This window comes from Hypomesus nipponensis, chromosome 10 (assembly GCF_054491055.1).
Source record: "Hypomesus nipponensis isolate SF chromosome 10, ASM5449105v1, whole genome shotgun sequence".
Classification (NCBI taxonomy): Eukaryota; Metazoa; Chordata; class Actinopteri; order Osmeriformes; family Osmeridae; genus Hypomesus; species Hypomesus nipponensis.
Genome location: NC_140370.1, coordinates 6,504,574 through 6,527,790, shown reverse-complemented (window position 1 = coordinate 6,527,790; position 23,217 = coordinate 6,504,574). Strand labels below are relative to the sequence as shown.

Here is a 23,217-nt window from a genome sequence, read left to right as displayed (position 1 = left end):
GGCTATATCTCAGGGCTGATGCAGTCCCCCCCATTCCTCCCTTGCCTGGTTTGTAGAGATCTCCCAGGGAAGCAACACACACCAACCGCAGCCGTGGTTCATCATGATATTAAAATGCACATTTGATCTCGTTATCTGGGTGAATTTTTGTGCGATCCTACAGTGAGCCACAACAGTCGCTGGAGTTCGGAGCCTTGCTGCAAAAGGGGGAAGAATCTTGCCAGAAGCTTGTAACGTCATTAACCTGATTTCCCTGATGTGTTCGACTGATATCTAGACTAGAGCACATCTGAAGGGTTTTCATCAAGGAGACTCATTCAAAATGGCCTCCGGTGCTGCATGAAAGTCCAGAGGGGCTGTTAAGTAAATTGCTTCTAAAGTGAGAGGAAGCGCTCTCAGGAGCGTGCGCAGGCTGGAGAGAAGGCATCAACAACAAGGCCAGCTCGGTCGACCATGTCAAGACCCGCCGATCGACCCGAGTCCAGACCTCCCGCTCTCCTAACCGCACAGCTCATCTGAAGTAACACTAAATACCAAACGTACCATGCTGCGTCACAGCCCTTTGAATCCCCTAAAAGAGTTGTGCTAAACACAGCTAAAAAAATAAACCGACATTGACACACTCAACGACAGTCGACAGTGTTGACCTGCGACACAGACACGGGCACCGCGAGACGCCGGGCTCACCTGTCCTTCCCCGTCTCCTTCTTGAAGACCGTGTCACAGTAGTTCATCCTGTCCTCGGTGGTGACGTAGATGCGAGCGTCGGGGTAGTTGCCCAGCGCCTGCCGCAGCATGTTGTACACCACGCCCTTGCCGTCCTTCCTCATGTTCCTCAGCGGGCCCCACACCACGTACACCGTGTCGTTGGCCTGGCCGAAGAACAGCTGGGGCTTCTGCAGCAGGAGGGGCACGCTGGTGTGGGACACCACCCTCAGGGTGGTGCGGCGGCCCACGTCGGGCTCGAAGCCCCGCGTGGGCGCGTTGTTCATGCGCCAGATGCAGGAGGAGCGGTCGATGTCGGGGCCCGCCGCCCGGTTCAGCATCTGACCCGAGCTGGACACGATGCTGCACACGTCGCAGTGCAGCTTCAGGGGCTGAGGGGGAAGGGGAGGAGGACGGGAAGATATGATTAGGGGTCAGATGGCTGAGCGGTTAGGGTTAGGGCTAGTTATCAGAAGGTTGCTGGTTCGATTCCCAAGCCGTGCCAAATGATGTTGTGTCCTTGGGCAAGGCACTTCACCCTACTTGCCTCGGGGGAATGTCCCTGTACTTACTGTGAGTCGCTTTGGATAAGAGCGTCTGCTAAATGACTAAATGTAAATGTAATGATCTAGTATCTCATCGCCCGCATTTTTTTATATACCGATTTTGCACTGTGAATAGACATTGTCGATGTGGGATTATGCAGGAGACACCTGTCCGTTTTCGCTTTGCAGGTTGATCTGGAAGTGAGGTTCCTTTTAAGAGATACAGGGACAAACTGTGGGTATGCACTTGGGAGCACATCGGGATCACAACAGGGATTGTGATTGTGTGTGATCTGTTCCCCCTCGACGGAAGCAAGGGGATTCAAGTCCAACTCAACTCACAGCGGCGGCTTCATTCTAAATTCTGCCAAAGCTCTTTGACTTTCGAGAGCATGCACCCCCACACTGACAATGAGATGTGGGTTTATTTAACCGAAGCTAACATGCTTTTTCGTTGTCATAAATGAATTTGAGGGAGGTCGGAAATGAGGCTAGACTGTTGTCATTCACATTAAGGACGCCGGCTTGCTATGTTACCAAACCGCATGCACTCCAGATAATCGATAGCGCTGTGTGCATTACGGTAAGTGCCTTCTGAGGTTTAAGACGTCCACCGTGTGTACCATCATCTGTCACGCATCCTCCTGTGTCGCACAAAGGAAAGCGGGCACACTGTTGATTTCCAGTTACTATGGGGCCTGCAAGACGGATCTCAAGGTTGAATAGAAAGTTGGTGTGGGCCGGACTCTTTCATTGACTTGCTGGTTGGAGACCGGAGACACCCATCACGGGAGCCTTGAGCTGTCAGCGAGGCCTCCATTAGCCGCAGCTCTCCCCTCACGCTGCTCCTCTCATAACTCCATCTCCTCCACCTCTCACACATATAGATGAGCTTGGCCCAGGGGCCTGAGGGAGCGCTGGCAGGCAGGGAGCACGCTCTGCTGGCCCCCCACCACCTAGTCACTTTATCTTGCTGGCAGTCTCGCAATTACCTGGATTTAAACTGACCGGATGCATACAGTACGGATCAATGGCATCGCATTGAGAAAGCATGACATTCTGGGGCTGTGTGAGATATGTTCCAGCTGGATGAAGGGAGGTTGAATAGGCCACTCTGTCGGGCGTTCCAATCCAGCGTCAGTTTAGAAATCCCTAATGACGCTCTTACCAAGAAGTAAACAAGAAAATCCAACCCAAATGCAAAGTCCACCCCCCCCCTAATTTTTAGGTTATAAAAAAAAAAGTTAGGTAGGTTATGGCAGCATACTTAACAAAGAGGTCATGAGCGTCAATATTGAATGGTTTTGGGAGACACACTTAACCTTGAGTTTCATTAGGATGTTTTGAAGCGTGATTCATTCATGCTGGGTAGTTCATACATGGATGTTCCCAGTGCTGTTGTGCAAGGCTCCTTATGGTGCCCCAGAGCGGGGCTAGATTGACACTCAAATGTTAGGAATGTATCCAATAATATGAATCAAATTTCAGTTGCGTTATCGGTGTGGAATGTCAAATAAGTGTTCAAACGTCAAATAGAATCTAAATGCACTTTTTAAATGCGAATAGGATTGAGTTTTCATAATATTGAGAGGTCATTGCAAATGTTTGCAGTGTTTTCTCATTGAAACTGCCATCCGAGCAATCCGACAAATGGGTTTTTGATTTCATTTTTGTATCCATCCATTTACATTTCAAATCACTGGATCTCACCATTTGAAGTCTAAATGGAAATATTGAACTTCTGTCACAGTCAGTGAAGGACCGAGCCGGTATGCAAAGGTTTTTGGAAAGTCTGACAAGACAAATGTACTCAATTACTCATGAAATGTGGAGTTAGAACAATAAGTCAACCTGATGGACAGTTTCAATCAAATCAGCGGAATGAGAAGGCACCGCGCTCCTGATGCATTATGGGAGAATAGCATGGCAGAGCCCCTAGTGTGACATCCCCCCACCACATAGCATGAGGCAAGATGCACCTCATTGTCCACTGGATCCCAATTCTGCTGGGGAGAGTATTAATGCCTGCTTAATGACTGATGGTGTCTTACACAGTCAGCCTTTCACACCACCCTAATCACTTATGACACCTGACACGAGTACATCACTCTACAACACTCCAGGTTCATTAATGATTCAGCAGCCATACGTAAGACTGCTGTTGCTGGCATTAACTTTCACACCACTCACTGCCTGTTCTCATTTTCCGTAGGAAAGCACTAGAGAACTGAAGGAGAGACAGAAAGTGAGATGGAGAGATAGATAGAGAGATAGAGAGAGACAGAGGGAGAAAGACAGCAAGAGAGAGAGAGAGGCAGAGTGAGTGAGCGAGCGAGCGAGAGAGGCAGAGAGAGAAAGAGAGAGAGTGGAGACCTGCATCGATAGATCCTACCAGTCTTTAATATGATTTACATAAAACATCCACAGGGGCCAGGAGCAAAGTGATTTAAAGCAGGCTTGTCTGGGCTTGTCCTGGCCCAGAACGGGGTGAAGATGTTGGGATGATGGCTGTGATGTGTGCTTGCCTCTGGGCCCCTGTTGTACGGAACCCTCCAGTGGCGGAGGACCACGTTTCACATCAATCTTCCCATACAGGCCCGGCGAATATCATACATCCTCTATTCAATAAAGAGGAGGGCAACCCTGGATTTACAGCCGCCCCAACCAGGGAGTACGCTATCTTTAATCCACGGCATCTCAAAATGTTAAATCGCATCTGGGCCTATGGGTAGATGAAGCATACGTGTTGTTTGTTTCGTGGCGCAAATAACTCACATTTGTTGGCTATGGAGCAATGCAAATCCACTCACTCAACGAGCGTGTTCCCTCTCCCGTGCTCGGAATTGAACTCCTTTGATACTTTCATTTCCATAAATTGTGCGGGGAACACGTATCCCCGAGCTGTTAGATGTGTAAAGATCTGGAGCACATGTACATGGAGGTTTGGAATTGCTAAAGAATAATACACACCAGAGACATCAAATAGCACCATCGCAAATCCAGAATAACGCATGTAATGAATAAAGCAGAATGCATTTGGTCGTATTGCTGTGGCATTGTATTCCAGATCGCTTACTCACTGCCATAGCGAGGCACCGACTAGTCAGAGGTTATGAATCAAATATGAGTCTCCAGTTAATGAAAGCTTATGAACCATGGCTGTATTACGTGTGTGTGTGTGTCTGTGTGTGTTATATATACCTGTAGCTATGTGCGTGCACAGCAGTGTGCTTTGCTTGGTTATGTGTGTGTGCAGGTGTGTTAGTGTGAGCAGATGTGTGTTTGTGCGTATGAACATGTGTGTGTGTGTACGTGTGTGTCTTTCCTCTCACCTCCTGCTTGGGGATGCTGACGTAGCCCAGGTGAGGTTTGTGAGGCTGTCTGGAGAACATCCAGCGGCTGCTGAAGCTCTGGCCGAACACAGGCTGCAGGAGGAAGTAAGGCTTCTCCGAGTAGTTGACCACCACCACGAACAGCGACACCACCGCGATCAGGCTGGTGACGATCACCGACTTCTTCTGACAAGGAAAAGAAAGACAGTGAGACCACATGGTCTGCCTCGGCCCAGTGGCGTTCAGCCCTTGGAACGTTCCAAAGTTCTCCGTTCCTCCTCAGCACAATGAGTTGTTGTTATTGCTACAACCCCAGCATAAAGGGCAGTGTGTAAAGGTCCCAGTTCCATTCCTTCCACGGCAGCGCAGTTGAAGTCGAGAAAATCCATCACCCCCCCCCCCACAAATGCATTCTTAATCCCCTTTCCAATGCACCGGCGCGTCGCCTCTCTGCATTCAGAATCAGATAGAGCATATCTGAGCGGTTGTGAAAGAGCTGACACAGCGCTGCCTCGCGGTTGCCCCACCTTCTTTATGAGAGAGAGGGGATTAACAGGCAGCCACCGTGTGCAAATACCCGCTTTTCCATTTCAGCGCCTCCGGCAAGTTTTTTAAGTTCGGATCCGTCGCTTAACGGAAAACTGATCGGCCGGAAGTTGGACAAATTATGAACGTGGAGAAAGAGTGCTGATGGGTTGTAAATGTATACTGCAGCTAAGCAGACCGGGGCCAAACCGGTCTGCATGAGGATCTCCATGCTCCTGGCAGGATGAGGAACAGAGATCAATGCACACAGGACAGGAGAGAGATAGGGGGAAATGCAATCAGTTTGCAAAGGACCTGCATACTGTTACTGCATCATGAACCAAGCGCCATGATGATAGATATGTTATCACCAACACAGACGTGAACACGGGCAACGACGGCCCGTGACATGTTCACAGCGCGCCACTCGAAAGTTGGTCTGGGAAAAAACTGTGGCAAAAAGTGTGGCATTTCTAAGATTCTTTGAAGCTATCTGATGGCAAAAGGATTCGATCTACAGTGGAATAATAGGGTCTCTGTCAAGCCAAACTCCCTTCCCCTCAAGCTCTGATCTCCAACATCAGAAGTCTCAGGAGGTTGCCTCGGCGTCACAGAGGAAGATCAAACATGGGGGATGGAAGGAGAAAAAACACACCATTTACTGCACTGACAAGACGATCGCATTTTACCTATTGCATACATGTTACATCACTGTCTATTTCATGGCATTACAACCCATCCGTGACAAGGAAGCACGGGCAACTTTGATCTCAGCAAATACTTGCAAAGAGGCTACAGCTTTTAACTTTCATTTGCCTTCCTTTTTGGAATGTTTTTTTCTCTCTAACGAAATAGAAATAGATGCAAAACCTATCTGTAAGAGAACATTCAGTCCGCACCACACTTTTGGGATGTTTTTTCCTCTAACAATGGTATATGCTCAACAAATCTGTGAGAGGACATTCAGTCCACCCCACACAAACACTGAATGCCTCCACATTCGATTAGGTAGTATGCGACTTGCAAAGGGAAGTCATGGTTCTTCCTTCTGTAAACCAACAGAAGATTTCAAATTACAAAAAGTGAACAACAATGCATCCTTGAAAGATGTTATACAGAGATAGCGCTGCAGCACTTTGCTTAAGGTATTACCTGTTCCCTTTCTCATTTATCACACCCTACTAGTCTACAACAAAAGCGCAACAAAAACAGATAACAAATTTTTTCCTCCTTCAACCTCAATCTGGCAGCAAATGACTATGAAATGATGTGTCAACGTCCGGGGGCAGTTTGAGGTCTTGGAGTGGGCAGAGTGGCAGATGAACTTCCCCTGACTGAACAAGCGACATTTGACTTGGCTCCTCGTCCTCTCATCCGTCACGGTAATCACTGTCCAGGTCTTGTTCTGGACCATTCAACACATGAGAGGTTTTCGTCTGAGAGGAGGGAACAGTGGGAGGTAGGACAAGGGCAGCGCAGGACACGAGCAGAAGATGGCCGCCGCAGCAGCAGCTCAATGAGGAAGGTCTGAATCAGCTCAAGCCGTAGTGGTGACAGTCACTCCTCTGCCACCTGATCATTGTAGCAACACATTCAGGCATTGTTTCCTAAGCAGAGCCAGCAGCAGCTAAGAGGAATGCCCACTATCCCAGAGCAGGTTCAGGAGACACTGAAGCTTCCTCCTTTGAGGTATTGATCTCTGTTTGCAGGCTCGGAGCTGAGCATCATTGAAACTCAGGTCACGGGAAGACAATCATTCTCTCAGTCAGACCCTCCTGGTCTGTCTGTGTGACTGGGTTTTATAAGAAGCTTACGGAAAATATCCATGAGGGGGATTTTAATGGTCTTAGCCCTTTTTACTTACGATCTTTAGTAAAAAGATAAACCCCAAACAGTGATATAAGGTAAAGATGCAGGGGGAGACTTCTCAAGTTTAAAACAATGCATGCATTCAATGGCCTTAATTAATAACAGCATTTTTATCCTTAAAAAAATTACTCAAAATGCCCTTCTAGCAACATGGTCACACATGCACTAAATATCACACTGTAAAACCATAAACAAAAACATAGCCTACATGCGAGACACATGAAACATCTCGCAGTGACTTACTACTTGGCTTGGTAAACAGAGAGCACATATTTTATTCAAGAAGCTAATCACAGAGGGGAATTAAAATAATAAGTAGCTCAACCTGGAGAAAATGTCTCATGAAAAAAGCATATCTGGTAGCTATTTACAAAGGTCTCCTGGGTAATAACGAAACTGAAAATTACATTTGCAATGCAAAAACGCTACCTTCCTGGCACGTTATTCCAGCCGCTATGGTCCAGCGAGCAGTTAAATCCAATTTCAATTAATCAGAGATTCAAGAAAATATTTACCAAGGCCTCCTCTCTCCCCACAATTTAATTTAAGTGTCACTGCTCTCCAAGGCAATAAAACTAGGAACATAAACAAAAAAAGACTCTTGTGATAAAGTGGATTTAGATCTAATAATCTCTCTACACACCAATGTTGTTTCAACCAAAAATAGAGCATAATATAAAATATCCTTGGAGGAACACGACTGCGTTTGGTGTATTTTGTGTATGTTTGGTGTATGTAAAATGCCTCTCTTTTCATTTGTATGAATGGAATGCAAATAATGTGGATAGAAATATAACTATGCAACGGCTACAAATATTACTAAGAGTAGGTGGTGAAAAAATTGAACCAAACAAACATGTGAGGAGCCCATCTGAGAGAAAGAGAAGTGGGTAAGTGTTTCTACAGGACATGCAGGCATCTGCCTGCTCAGGCCAGCAGAGGGAGCAGTACACTTTCTCACATTCACACTGCAGGGCAGCTTCCCTTCTCTGTTACGAGAGCTGAGAGGCCGATGTTGAACCTCCTATAAGGATCTGTGGAGTTCTGCTCTGTAATCATCAGAGGAACAATGCCAAACAGCTACAGCTTCTTGGAAAGCACTGCATACCAAGCAACTTTTGTGGGGTGAATTTTCAAGGTTTACTTCCTGACTCAATTTGCCAATTAATTTCAATGCAAATGTAAAAACTATTTACTACTTTGGTGATGGATAAAAACCCTTGATTTAAATATTAAATATTCAGTACTGGCAATTATCCTTTTCATTCCTTTCATGTGGCATCTTTCTGTTGCAGTTTATATGATTTCCCTGAACTCATTCAGTTGACCTCAATAAATACCACTCCCAACCAACGGTGACATCTGAAAAAAGAATCCCTTAATTCAGGTCACAAAAACGCTAATCCTGGTGGCATGATGGCAAACCATTTAGATGACGGGTGCCAACGAGGAGAAGTCTGTTTCTTTGTGTATGTGTATTCTCTCTAGGGGACAATGATCAGATTGGATTCCCCCTTGAACTCCTTTTGAGAGAAGACAAGAGAACTCTGTGTTTCTGTGTGTGTGTTTCTGGGTGTGTGTGTGTGTTTGTGTGTGTGTGTGTACGTGTGTGGAATGAGTGAGTCCTTTCTCCACCCTCTATTTACGTTAATCTGATATCAAAAGAAAAATAAATCCTGTGAGTAAAGGAATAAATAAACCTATCTAATCCGAAATTATGATACATTTCTAAAATGACTGAGTATGTGACCAAGTGAAGCTTGATACTTCACTACTGCTGTCTAACACAGAGAAAAAAAAACAGAAGAAAAATACTTTTGTTTTGCTTTCTTGCAGAGAGCTTTGAAAAGACACCTCACCTTGAGAATAAAGTGTCCTTGAGTCTCAATCTCTGAGCATGAAACACTGTAATTTACAAAGCCTGGACACAGTCACACTATGTATGTCATACTTGGTGAGTGATGGACACCACTCCCATTCTCCTCCTCCCTAAAACAAAGCACTTAAAGCAATTGTATTCCTCCCCTACTGGCTATGAGCTTCCTCTCATCTGCTAATGTTTCCTCTTGGGTTTATGATTTGAATGGCCCAGAAAGCCTCCGGGTCACACCATGTCACCAACAACATTAGAGAATGTGGACAACACAACGCACATAGTGTTTCCCTCCTCTGATTCCTGAGATTCAGGACGGCGTGTTCTGTTAATGGTTCCACACCACGCCATCTGCTCCAATCTGACGGTTCACAACACAGAGAGGAGACTAACACTCATCCCTCCACCCCAAAAGTTATATAATAAATGTTTCTTTCCCTCTGAAGTCTGTAGTCCGGCTGGGTTCAACTTGGTTGAATATTCAAGGCTGTCAGTTATAAGCACCAGTAATCCAGAATTTAAACTGCACTAGAGAGAAAAAGATGAGTGGTGCTTCAACAGTAATACGACTGCGACTGACACTTTAACATATCCTGATGTTGAGGTTTTTAAGTAGTGACACAGATGGCTGAAAGCGGGAGAGATTGGTCCTATCAAGGACAAGCTTGCCTGATGAAATTGCCATGGCCATCCACTGTCTGGCGAGGAGCTTGGCGGTCACGACTCAAGACTGTGAATCACTTTAAGCATACTGAGAGTAGGGTTATGAAGCTCAATGAAACGACACTACAAACTCCACAGTCCAATCGCAACTTCTACTTTTCCAACTGTAATTTACAATCCAGATATTGGAATGTACATATGTATATCTTACAGTCTATGGCGGGAGTGCTCGGGCGGGAGTCAGGTGGCTGAGCAGTTAGGGAATAGGGCTCGTAAACCGAAGGTTTCTGGTTCGATTCCCGGCCATGGTAAATTAAAAATAAACAAATATGTTAAGCGGTAGTAAATATGTTGTCCTGAAATACTACACTGATCAGAAGATTTACGTATGTGTGTTTACGCAGCCTCACCGACAGGACACAGGAGAAATGTCTGCACATGGTAAAAAAGAAAGCTTGATACAGAATGTAAAGTTTTTAACAAGACATGGACTTCTAAGTATCTGTTTACTGAAGGCAAAGCTGTGTGCTTAGTTTGTAGAGAACAGGTCGCTGTGTTGAAGGATTACAGTTTGAATCGACTCTACGGCACTAAACACGCGGACAAATACAAGAACTTGACTGATGAAGTGGGCGCGGGCCGCTGATGGTTTGCTAGTTACCTTTCAACTGTCCTTCGCATATCATGGGGCGTAGACAGAATCATATTTTTGGGTAGGCCTAGAAAAATATGCACATCGCAGAGTAAATAAGTAAAAGAAACGGAAAAGATACCTATCCATATTTTTCTAAGCCAAGGCCTTTCTGAGATATTTTTGTTTTTGGGTAGGCCTTAGATCTAATTGGGTAGGCCTGTGCCTACACAGACATCTGTCTCTACCAGACATCTATGCACTTGTTCTGACCCAAGCCAGACTGGATTTCTCGCACTGAAGTAAAATGAACTGAAAAAAAGCATGTTTGCTTTTTGTATAAAGTTGATCAATTGCATGGAAGGCCAGCGCTGTCCTAGGATGCCCCTTGGACACAGTGCAGGTGGTGGGAGAGAGGAGGATGGTAGCAAAGCTATCAATGATGGACATTGAATCCCACCCTATGCAGGACATTGTCTGAGCAGCTCCTTCGGCGACTGGCTCCTTCACTCTAAGTGTGTGAAGAAGCGGTACCGCATGTCTTACCTTCCTGCTGCTGTGAGAGTATACAACCAGCACTGCTCTACACACAAACACACACAGGACTCAACCACTCTAAATAAGTCATGGACACACTTAAAGTGCAAACTACTGTGGAATATTTATATTTGTTTATTTATGTTTGGTCTCCATATGCAACTGGTGTTATCTTTTTTATACATTTTTTATATCTCGTACTTACATTTAGTGATTTAGCAGACGCTCTTATCCAGAGGACTTACAGTAAGTACAGGGACATAGGCAAGTAGGGGGAAGTGCCTTGCCCAAGGGCACAACATAATATTGCATGGCCTGGGAATGGAACCAGCAACATTCTGATTACAAGCCCAATACCCTAACCGCTCAGCCACCTGACTTACTTACTTACTTTGTAAATTGTATGTATACTTCTGTCGAATTTCCCGAAACCCCTGGATTAGGGCATAGTAAAAGCAAACCTCGCTTAAATTGAATATTTCGGAGAGATAAACACGAAGTACCGGGCATTCACAATTTGAGGCCAAAGGCAGTGGGGAGGTTAGCCTGGTCCTACCAGACTCTCATACATTTCATTTATACAGAGACGTACTGAAGGAAAATTACTAATATTGAACGGAAGTACGTAGGGCGGAGCCAGGCTATGGGGAGGTCTGGCTGAGAAGAAAAAAAATGTGATCGATCAGTAGAAATCCATTTTGATTGGCCTGATGAGAATGCAAGATTGCTGACATTTAGTATCTGGTGTTTTCTGCCTGAACCTCCCAACCAGGACTACTCAATAGTAACCGCTGCTTATCAGTCCTGACACCAGCACTGCCAGTGATAACAGAGATTATCCTCCTTCAAACTGAGAGAGCTATGAAGGGGTCAAGGCTAATGTTGACCACACTGAGACCAAAACCAGGTAAAAGGAACAAAAGAATATATTGTTATTCAGACGAGAGTGATCTTTAGCAGAATTCTTCGGAAGAATGGGCTTCTTAAGAACACACTGTCACTGGTCACAAAGAATCTGAATAACATCTACTGTGAGTGCCAGCTTAATTCCATGAACTAACAAAATATCTAACAGGTGACAAAACTTACAAACAAATCAAAAAGTATTCTTATGATGCTACAGATATTGTTTTTTGAACATTTTGTACATCCCAAGGGGACTTCACTTCTGGGGGCACCAAAGCCCATGTGTAGTCAATGCTTTTTTAGATTTCACACTGTTGCTCAAAACTAAGCAATAAGAACACATCATTACACAGGCCGTAGAATAAAAAAGATTGCCAGAGGACCTTCACTGTAGCCACTACACCACAACTACTAAGTCAAATGAAAGTCAAAGCATAAACTTTACGAAAACAATTATTTTGGTATCCTAGATAAAGAAAACATGTCCAATATTTTATTCAAATGTTAACTGTAACTGGGTTATGTAAATTGCATTTGGGGAGTACAAATGGGAAGACAAAACAGTTTAAATGTTCATCAGGCCAAAAAGGAGGATGAATGTTCTATAGCAGGGGTGTCAAACTCGGATACACAGTGGGACAAAATTAAAAACTAGGACAAAGTCCCGATCTCTGCAGCTGCCACAATAAAGCTAGCCTTTACAGCAGCTTCACTTTGTGATGTGGCCTTTGTGAACATAGTCTGTCGTGAAACCAAACTTCCTTTCATCTCTTCCACCTTCTGGCACTTCTGCTTTATGTCCAGGTCCTTGTACTTGCCATGGTGTTTCGTTTCATAGTGTCTTCTTGTGTTATATTCTTTCATTACAGCCACGTTGGCTCCGAATGCAAAACAAACAGGTCAGTCCTTTACGGTGGTGAACAGATATTCTGTCTCCCACCTGTGTAGCTCCTGTTTTCCGCCTTCCATTTGGCCGTTTTTTGGGAGGGGTGTCTGACATCTGCCCGTGGTGACTGGTAGCATGAGGTTGGGAATGAATGAAAACAGAGGAGGGGATGCTTGCAGGTCTCGATGCCCCAAGGCACTAGCAGAGCATTCTGGGATTTGTAGTATTAGCGATGCATGCTTTACCGCAGTGGCGGGCTGTGCATTACCAAAAATGATATTAAATTAAAACATAAGTCGGTGAATCTGATAGTGTTTAGGCTAACAGAGAAGGCCTTGCTGGCCCTGACAGCCACCATTGCGTAACCGGCAGGTCAGCTCAAATGGAAATTAGATATTATCTTGTGGGCCAAATGTAATTACACCACAGGCCAGATTTTTCAGACAGGAAAGCAGACTTTGGAATCAGCGAAAGTGAGCGGACCAAACACAAACTCCCACAGAATCATGGACACTTCCATCATCTCTCAATTTTAAAACAGCTATAAATGACTTTACTAAATCAGTTGTACTCCTGAGCACTCCAAGTCTGACAGTAACATCCAGACATCCAAAGTCTCCCGGACGTTCCGGGAGTCTCCCGCATTTCAATAGCGGCTCCCTGACGCCCGCAAATGCTATACGATCTCCCGGTAATCGGACTTTAGTATTTATAGCGAGCGAGAGACTGTCCAATGGTAATTTCTGGTAGAGACAGGTGCATATTGCACGTCCTGATAGGGTCCCGGGGGGTGAGGGTGGGCCCGGAGGGAGGCGGGGGATGGGGTGTACGTGCTGGTTGAGTGCTGGTTGCCACCTCCCAGAAATAAGTCTCTGCAGGTTGGGATGTCTGTAACATCTGTGAGGCCTTCTGGCAGATTTACAGGTGGCCATATTGGTCATAACAACAATGAATGTGAAAGTCAACTCACTGAACCTTTGCAGTGCTGCTGGTGACGGAGGAGGGAGATGTGCCCCCTGTCCCCAAGAGGAGGGCCAGCAGCTGCAGAACACAACAACAACACCCACATCCACCTGCACTGCAAAATCAATAAAAGCTGAATATGAAAATCTGCAAAGACAAACTACCAACTGAAATGATTACAACAAGGATCTCAGTGGGAAATTGAGTCCTAACGACAGTAATGAAATGAACACATGCAGGGTGGTCTCTTTTCCATAATGAGTCAGGCGATTAAACTTTGAGATGCTCTTGTAAATAGAAGCATGGAGTTCAGGCAAACTCATTTTCAATAAAGATCCCCGCTCAAATAGAAGTAATTTAAAACTAAACTTCTCAGAGCAGCAGGGTAAAACAGCCAAACTCAAGCCATGCCACCATTAGCCTCCCTTGTGGTGCAATAACCATAGGGTAGACCTGGACCTGTGTACCTAGGGAAGGGCTCTGAGACACCCACTCACTTCATACCTAGAGACCTAGGCTACCATTAAAGTTATCTCTCTCATTCATTTCTTTCTGTCTATGTGTCTCATTCTACCATGTGTCATTTTGGAAGTCAAGAACGCAGCATGTCGGGGACAAAGTATACGAAACCTCTATGAATCACCCAACTGAACTCATTATTTAAGACTGGATGAAAATACAGAAGTTGACAAGGCAGTAAAAAAGCCAGTCTCAATGGAGCTATTACCCTAGCCAAGGCCCAGGGGCTTGTGGTTACTACAACACTAATGCAATTACTCCGATTTTTCAGCTTGTTTGCGGGCCTGATTCAAGGGGAGAGCGTGGCGAGGACAGGACACGCCGCACGGTACCAGAGATCAGTCATCACCCGGGGCGCCGGCCCGTGGGATTCTACCACCTCACAGCCTGTGTGACTGCTGATTAGGATAGGAAAACCCCAACACAGGAATTACAGAGGCTGTGTCATCCTGTGTGCCAGGACCTGCAGGAGGTATCCGCATTAAAGATGTAAAGTCTCCACTGCCACCTCCTTCTTTGTAAGCTCCCGACTGCCCCATGTTCAAAGCCAAATGTGCCAATATGATTAGCTAGGAACTTCCTTAATCCAGCTGTGAATTACTCAGTAAATCCTGTTGAGAGGACTCGTCTGCTTCTATGAAAAGACGTCTTGGAAGGGATCACCAATGTTTACGGACAAACATTAAATCGTCTAGGATCTACTGTCTTGGGATCTACAATCTAAGAGACAACTACAATCCCTGTATCCTCTAAATCTAATCCCTGTCAGACATGTCTACCAAGCACACCAGACAACAGATTACTCAAAAATAAAAATCCGACAGTCTGGAAATGGTGACTGGTACCCATGTCTACAGTAAGCATTTTACTAAAGCGGCATGATTATTTATCAAGTGTAGCTAGTTCAATGCCAACTGTTTTCTTTAAGTCACACCTACCCATTTCCTTCAGTTTAGTTTAACAACAGTAGCTTTGACAAGAACCCCTCGGGTATCTTCCTCTGTCTCAAGACGATACTCCCTTCCACAACCAGAAAGGTATTGAGGGAGATCATGTCCAATCTCAGAGGATCTGCCATCTTGGCTCCCATTGGTAACACAAGATTGTGTTGATGAACTGCCTGGCACTCTCCTTTTATGGCAGTTGGGATCTAAAGTCTTATTGGAGAGTGGAGTGTTGAGAGGTCACAGTTAATCCCCCTATGGTGTGACCTAATCCCCTGCAGACTTGGTCTCAACTGCATCTGTGGAGCCAGCACTGAAACAGATTGGTCTGGTAGTTAAAATAAGAACTGAGGCCGACCGGCCGAATGATCCTCACTCCCATCCCGTAACCCTATGCTAACATAAACTTGATATATAACCTTTATTGTGGCATCTGGAGATGTCTTTGTTTACTCATTTAGACACATATTTTTATTTTATTCAATGCCAATTTGGTTTTTTTTGCCAAATTTATTTTTATTATAACACCCTGTTGCTTCAATATGTTTTCCTTAACTAACTTTAGTTGGACTAGCCCCTGAGCAAGCGTACCGGGCTGAGGAGAAGGTGATCTCCCTGGGATACTGGTAGCTGAGCTAGCCTATCCTGCCCCATCTGGCCCAGGTTGAGTGAAGGCAGATGTAGGTTACATTAGCATGACAAAGCAGACACACGCTTAGTGTTAGCATGTTGGCTAACTAAGGTTTTAATTGGAGATGTATAAAATGGGACAAATTCCCCAAGATTGTGACTGTTTGTTGTCAGTGTCTTGTAATAATGTGGATGAAATTAAATAAACTGCAGTCATCTCTAAATGTTTATGTAATCACAATGTATTTCAAACAGATTAGCTCATCTGATGGCCTTCATTATTGATGTTTCCAATGCATAAGCTACTAGTAGGGTAACGATTCCAAGAAAACATTAATGTATAGTGTGACATCTGGTTTGTGGCTATTGCAAAAGTATTCCAGTAAAGAAGATCATGCTTAAATATTCTGTCTCGACAATCTATTTCTAAAATCCTGGTAATGTGGTATTTGTCAATGATTTGACAATTATTGTTGACTCTTAGTAACATTGATAAGTCTTCAATACTGGACCGGGTCATTCTTGAACAATTAGCTCACTCTGCTGAGCACAAAGGAGGAAAATGTAGAAAGCACACAGGAAGTGGCTGGAACAGTAAGCCCTCACTATAGCACTCAACATTCACCTCACAATTGATTTAAACTCAGTCAGAAATAGAGAGAAAGGCTGGGTATCTGGGTAGGTCTGTTGTAAGCAGTAATAATAGCTAGTTACTAAAAGCTGAGAAGCTAATTTATTGGGGCATTGATATTGTGAAGGGGTTAAAGCTAACAAAAAATTGCCCCATGCACAGTTCTGTGAAAGTAATCAGAGAAGCACATTCATACTCACAGTTGTAATGGATGAGCTGAATGAAAGACAAGCAAACAATTGTACCAGACTTCACCATGTCAAATCTTCCCACAAATATATTTCGCTAAGATTGGCTCCTGATGCAATTAATTATTGGGGATTTGTTGAAGAGAACTCCGAAGTTTGTTCTCTGTATTGAGATGCAATGAAGACTTTGCAGACATTGCCGTCGATGGTATTGGTGATTGCCGTTGTTAGGTAGTTAGATTACTGAGCCATGCGTCACTTGGTTTTCTGAAAGCAAGTTCTGCATGACTGACAAAAAAACTTTTTTATCAAGGAGTTTATTTTGCATGATCACTTCAGGTTTTTGGCCGGCATTCCACGCGCACAAAATTAATAGACCATTCAATGAGCACAATGCTACTTATTGAATAACTCGAAAAATGGAAAGTGGCCAAAAACGTCACACGTATGGCCTTCCAATTAATAAACAAGTATTCTCTTAGCAAAGAATGGTCTGGTTTCACAAGGGAACCAAAAAAGGTAGCTAGCCAAACGTACAGACGCGTCTCACGTTGACTATTATTGAACGTTCATTAGAGGGGTATGACGGTAGACACAGCATGTGACTGGAGGATACATTCAATGATAACATAAACATAGTGTAGGCTATGCTGGTATCTTGTTCGTACACATGATTGATAGCGTATTTGGGCACAATGCCTATGAACCCAGACTTACCTTCCACATCCAGGCCATCCTAAATTCTATGCAGACAATGGTGGACCGCTCGTTTTCGTAACGTTTCGCAAACACCTCTCGTGTTTCTGTTGCTATGTGCATCTATTCGTACACAGCACACATAACCTATTCGGAGTAATCGCGGTTATCATCACCATAAAATTGTAGCGTACCGTTATTCGTGTTCCCTTTGCATTTTCCATTGAGTTCTGATTGACGTTCACTGCTACTGGTCGGTGAACACAGCAGTACCGCCTCCTGAGTCATGTGACCACGGCTGATTCTTGACTGTTGTGAGCCAACCAGGCAAAGCACAGCAGTAGGTCTGGATAATCCTAGTCTATCAAAAGTGTGCTAAGGCACTTTCTTTGTGATAATTATTGTAGCTGGATCTAAAAGTTTCTTAAAGGTTTGGGATAATGCTGTTCTAGTATTGGGTGGAAAACACACTGGATAGACCAAAACCTAAATTACATTATGAACTGTGTAATAAATAGGCTGTATGTTTATGGCCTTTTTCCTGTTCCTCGGTTCCTAACTGCTCACAAAAAGAAATCAAATTCCCTCATGTAGCCTCTTACACTTTAATCAAAACCACTAAGGTCACAGAACAGCCAAACAAGTCTGGATTCTATTCACTCCTGTTATTTAAAGGCAGGCTATGGGTTTCCTCTGTATGTATGGCAGCAGTAATTGAGTTCAGCTGCAGCGTGCCTCTGGTGGACGGCTTGACAACCAGAGTAAATAGCAATTTAGTGTGCTGTCACTCTGGTTCACAGGTGTAAACAAAAAAATATATAGCATGATTTTCTTGAAGACATGAACATAATGCTTTCATTTCCCTGCCCAAGGAAAAATCTGAACATGCAGAAGACTGGCTGTATATAATAATGCAGTATATATATTAGCACTCATGTTCAGGTTTCCACCCCACCCTTCACGAAAACAGAATGCATAGAGGATTTGCAGGTATCAGGTTGACCACACGGCTACTAAGTAATACATGAATTGATCATGTCAGATAAAATGTTGGCTAAGAGCCTACCCGTTGAAAAATACCCATGGAATCCATCTGATCGTTTTTGAGTTTTAATCATATTTCAAAAGCTGTGGTGCCCAACACAATCTGCAAAATCTAAGTCAAATGCATGAATCCAATCCATGCTTATTGTTCTTTGTATATAAAAATGTCAATGTGATTCTAACCCTTATCCCAACCAAATGATAGATAAAGGGAGAACAGTCCACTGCTATCTGGTCTGGTGTGATACACAGACTTTCACCACAGAAAGGCTGAGAAAGGAAACACAATTCTACAGAGATAAAAGAGGACTTCAGCCTCTGTCTTCGGATTCAGTCTGAGATCACATACGCGCCAAAGGGTTCAGCTTACAAGGTGTGGTGACAGTCGCACCAGTTGCCCATGCCAACATTTGATCCACTTTCACACTGTTAGTGCCTTGCTTTGACATCCCTGCACAAATGCCTTTAAAAAAGAGAGGGCCTATGTATGTACTGTAGTTATGTGTCACCAACAAGTGACATTGGAAATATTTCTGTGTATGTACTGTAAGCACTGTACCGCCCAGCACCTGATGGTTTACAGAGCTGGTTCCCAGGGCTGGTGCAGTGAGAGGATCTAAGTCTCTGGCCATCTGAACCCCCCCCCCCCCCCCCCCCGCTGACAGACACAGACAATGGCACTGACGGAAGTTCTGAGGTGATGCCTCCGAGTCCTGCGGTACAAAGGCTTGATAGAATCTATTTACATGCAAGAGATACGGTGTAGATTTGAGGAAAGATAAATGGATGAACTGAAGAGGGGTGAGAGGAATAGAGAGAGAAAGCCGTGCCTCAGATCTCTGCTGCTATGTTGTAGACCACTTGCAGGAATACAGTGGAGCTACTGATGTTACCAGCACTGCCACAGACAAACCCTTACAAAGTGCAATGGATTGCTTATTTCGTCCATCAATTTCTCTTTAAGTAATGTCCCCTATTCAGTTGTATTAGGTAATACTAATACAACATGCTGGTTGAGGGACAGTACGAACGTCTGTGAAGCCCTCTGTGACATGCTTGCGTGTAAAAAGGATATGCAAATAAATTTGATTTGAAGCTGAAATTAATTAAAGACTTTGTTTAACCGTTTGAATACCAGTTGTTGGCATGATGGTGTGTTATAAAATATGTGCGCCCTATTGAAGATGAAAAGGAAAACTTTAAGTGCAATCTGTTATATAAAACACAAACTTGATAATCTGAGGCTGTGTAGTAGAGGTTTGAAAGCATAATGTACATTTAAATGAAGACACTTGATAACAAGAATTTGACCCATTGAGGAAGAGAGGGGAAAAACTGTGTAACAGTATCACATATTTTATTATATTCAAGCAATCAGAATCGAAATGATAAAAAGAAATGTAGAATAATCAATCAGCCTATAGAAATGTGCTATATCTGAACAAAACTGTTTAAAATGTAATCTTTAAATCACATTCGTGCTTTGTGGCCTAAAACGACAACGATCGCAGGCATACTTGATCATGGGTGAAGCAACAAAATACCATAGAACTGAAACGGTACTGTCTCCAGCAGCCTTGAAACTACGGGAGGCAACATCTTGGTTGGCTGCTGACATAGATGATGAACGTTTGTGTTTTACTGCCCCCTGGTGAATTCTCACTCTTGATGCTTACTTCTTTTTCAAAGCCAAGTCCACATCTAAACATATCAATAATCGTAAATATAATTAATATTTATTTGGGGTATAGTCTAAAATGACGAAGAAGGTACACTATCCTTTTATACAGTGCTGCTCCCAGTGCCGTGCCACACCCATGAACCACTGTTGATTTAATAGTGCGCAGTATACAGCCTACAGTATGATTGTGGGATACGGCGTGCTTGCTAATAGCAACCACAGCTCAACATTTATAACAATGTTCAAGCTATTAGAGCGCATTTTAAAACATGGGATTACAGTTTTAGTTGCTAAACAACATGCATCCCACATAATTCAAGTGACAATGATGACTTTTTATAATTCAAAGTTCTCTCATGTCTCTTGGTGTTTTTTGGATACCTGGCAGCCCCCATGAGGTAAACCCCATGAGATAAAACCGACATGAAACAGTTCGCCCCTGCCTCGCCTGCTCATTAGGAGTTCAGGGCTTGTCAGGTTGCAAACATGAGTCACTGGAGCAAAGACAACAACGCAAGAATCGATACTCTGATGAGGGTGCATGCAAGAAATGGCTATGAAATAAAAAGATACACAAGTGAAAGGCAGTTACTGGAGCAAGATCACTACCGTTCCATGTATTTGATCAACAGGAGAATACGAGACATCAAGACGAAATTGAGGAATATAGAAACAATTAGTGGGTATTGCCACCAAATGACAGTGGTAAACACACAATCAAGCATGGGTCTGAACCACACTACAGGAAATGTAAACATTAGGCGATGGACAGGGGCCAGTTCAAGAAGAGCGCGTGGCAACACTTTGGCAGATGGTACAGTTGGTTTTAACGTTTCTTCTTCGACCTCGTCTTTTACACACTCGGACACCAACCAATCATTCAGCGTTGACCTGCCTGTGATACAGAAATGTCATAAACCAACTGATTTCCTCTGCGATTTCTCAAGCCTATCTATTTCCAATGACGTTCATTCCAAATCAGTGCCGTTGAAATACGACAGTGCGACCAGGTGGAATGTAGAGAAATACTCATGTAAGTTGTTCTTAGGGGTGCCCATGACAAGTCCTATCGTTGGCACCAGCCGTTGCACCCCCCTCAAAGAAGCAATGTCGAAGACTGCAATCCAAGAGGGTTTGAAAGCGCTCATCCATGAGTACAATATACCCAAGAGAATGTTTCGAGAAAAGGAAAAGCAACAAGCTTTACATGAAAAAGTTAATGTTTTTATCCATTGATTTAATTAAAGGCGCGTTAGACAATACATTTATTGTCATTGTTAAATAGTTATAGACCTATATTACACTAATTCTTACAGATTCACCTTTTTTACCTATTTAAATGCAACTGAACGCTTCATAGTATGGGTCATAGTGCGCACCGTTTGAACGTTCTTCATTACGTGTTAGTTTTGCCAATGTAACAATGGTAACAATGTTATTCCAAAACGTTTTCCAAAGCATGGCAGAAACGTGAAACGGGAGTGTCCGACCACAACAATGTCGGACAGTGAAGATGACAATCATCACAATGAAAACGTTTTTCTCAATTTGGTTGCGCGCGTAATTCGAAAACCACTTTACAGGTTTCCCGGACAATGGGGCCAAGAGACATATGAGCCTCGCATCTATAAAACTTTGGGAACAATCCTGCGCAATGCAACATCAGAGGAATTTGATTCATTCATAATAGATTTCATCAATTTCGCCAAAACCGCACATGCCCGATTGGATCCAGAGTTCTACATGGAATTCATAAACGTGTGCACCAACACCATCCTCCACTGGGTCTTCGCGCGCAGAGGCAGCGCGGAAATAGTCAGGAAATTGATGGAGAGGACGTCACCGTATCTTCAGGACCAGACAAACAACCTGGCCATTGCATGGAGGTATCACAAAACAGATCCTTGCTCTTAGGTTATCTTCTAATCATAAACTCTAACATGAAAGCTAAATCGTAACCTAAATTCTTCATAGGCGCTTCACGCCCATTTACAGCCCCAGTACAGTGGGTGGTGTGACTCCCCTCATGTTCGTGGCGCAGAACCGCCAGTATGACGTGCTGAAGGTTCTACTGCAGTATGGTATGTTGGAGCGCGAGCGGCGACCCACTTATGTCATCATCTCCATCCTGTTCAACCCACCACGCCTGGAAGTGTTGGATGAGAGATGCCACACCACAGTCACCACAGAGCTGGAGGACTGTATGGAGCTGTGCTTCCGGGTGGTCACCTACGTCTGTGTGGCAGACATTGAGGTAAGTCAAGTTGCAGTCTGTATTCATCATCATTCGCAGAGGACCTCCTTGGGTTAGGGTCTATTTCACGGCATCTGATTTCAAAGTTGAAAGAACAAATACACTTTGAGGGAAACATTGAATGTATTTACTGCCTAAAGAATTGTCGCAAGCAAAACGTATTCCATCGGAAAATGAATAGTATGCAAATGACAAAGAAGTCCTTCAGAAGTCCTTCACTTGTGGCCAGACTTCCTGACATGGCTGACCTCCCAGATGCAGGTGGTGTACGGGCGCAAGCCCCTGATCCCAGACTGGAAGAAGCACATCCCCCTGACGCGCTACCAGGAGCCCTGTGAGTTGAGCCACCTGTGCAGGGTGGCGCTGAGGGCCTGCCTGCTGCAGAGGGGCCGGCTCCCCGACGGCATCAGGGCCCTGCCTCTGCCCGTGCCTCTCCGCAACTACCTCAACCTGGAGAACTGAACAACCCCTCCAGCCCACGGCACCAGAACTGGGTTTGAAACCGGTTGAAAGGGGGGTCGCACTCCGCTGACTGCATCTGTCAATAAAGCATCTGAGCAGATGGGATGTGGGATCTATTGAACGCACATCGAAACGGATGTGACAGAAGCTATGGTTAGATGTTGCAAATCTCAGGAGTGACTGACTGCACACATTTTCAAGGCCTGACCGGGCCCACGGTGCATCAGTCAGATACTATAGATCAAACCAAGTCCAGGAATTTGGTCTAAATACACCTGATAATTCCAGGATGCTCTAGCAGAGGAACAGCTTGATTGTAATGCCAATCAGGTGAAAGTGAGATCACTTTACAGGTTTCACACTGGCAGACCCAGGCTGGACTATGGGCCATTTGGCGAATAAGAAGCAGAAACAAGTCTGTCATTGTAATGTACACATTGTCCTCTTGGCTACTGCAAATATCATAAGGGAATATGTCAACCCAAAGCACTGATGCACAGTAAACAGTTACAGTTACAGGAACTAGGCTACACTGTCTACCTTTGCAACCATTTCATGATGATCTGTCATTCTGGCACATTTATGGGAATAATATTAGAACAATAGTCCCTAAATGTATGCATTTCGATATCTATTCAGCTATTTGGGCAGCTGTTAATACTGAGTATCTACATGTAATACTGATGAAAGACAGGGTGGTAAGACTGAGGGGGGAACACAATCTGTGGCCGTT

General features: G+C 44.3%; 2 protein-coding genes across 2 annotated transcripts in view; one reads left to right on the top strand and one right to left on the bottom strand.

The window, feature by feature from the left end:
- The window catches only part of st6galnac3 (ST6 (alpha-N-acetyl-neuraminyl-2,3-beta-galactosyl-1,3)-N-acetylgalactosaminide alpha-2,6-sialyltransferase 3), a 33,714-nt gene extending 16,432 nt beyond the window's left edge, over positions 1-17,282 (bottom strand). The window contains exons 1-3 of the mRNA XM_084708343.1: positions 17,065-17,282; positions 4,583-4,768; positions 688-1,097 (exon numbers count right to left, since the gene is read on the bottom strand). Coding sequence (XP_084564469.1) covers positions 688-1,097; positions 4,583-4,768; positions 17,065-17,166 — 698 coding nt within the window. The 5' untranslated portion in view covers positions 17,167-17,282. The remainder of the gene's footprint in view (positions 1-687; positions 1,098-4,582; positions 4,769-17,064) is intronic.
- Positions 17,283-20,650: 3,368 nt separating this feature from the next.
- Positions 20,651-22,589, top strand: LOC146271097 (ankyrin repeat and SOCS box protein 17-like). Its single transcript, XM_084708341.1, has 3 exons — positions 20,651-21,654; positions 21,743-22,022; positions 22,278-22,589. The coding sequence occupies exons 1-3, from the start codon at positions 21,266-21,268 to the stop codon at positions 22,482-22,484; spliced, it is 876 nt and encodes a 291-aa protein (XP_084564467.1). The 5' UTR covers positions 20,651-21,265; the 3' UTR covers positions 22,485-22,589.
- Positions 22,590-23,217: the final 628 nt, after the last annotated feature.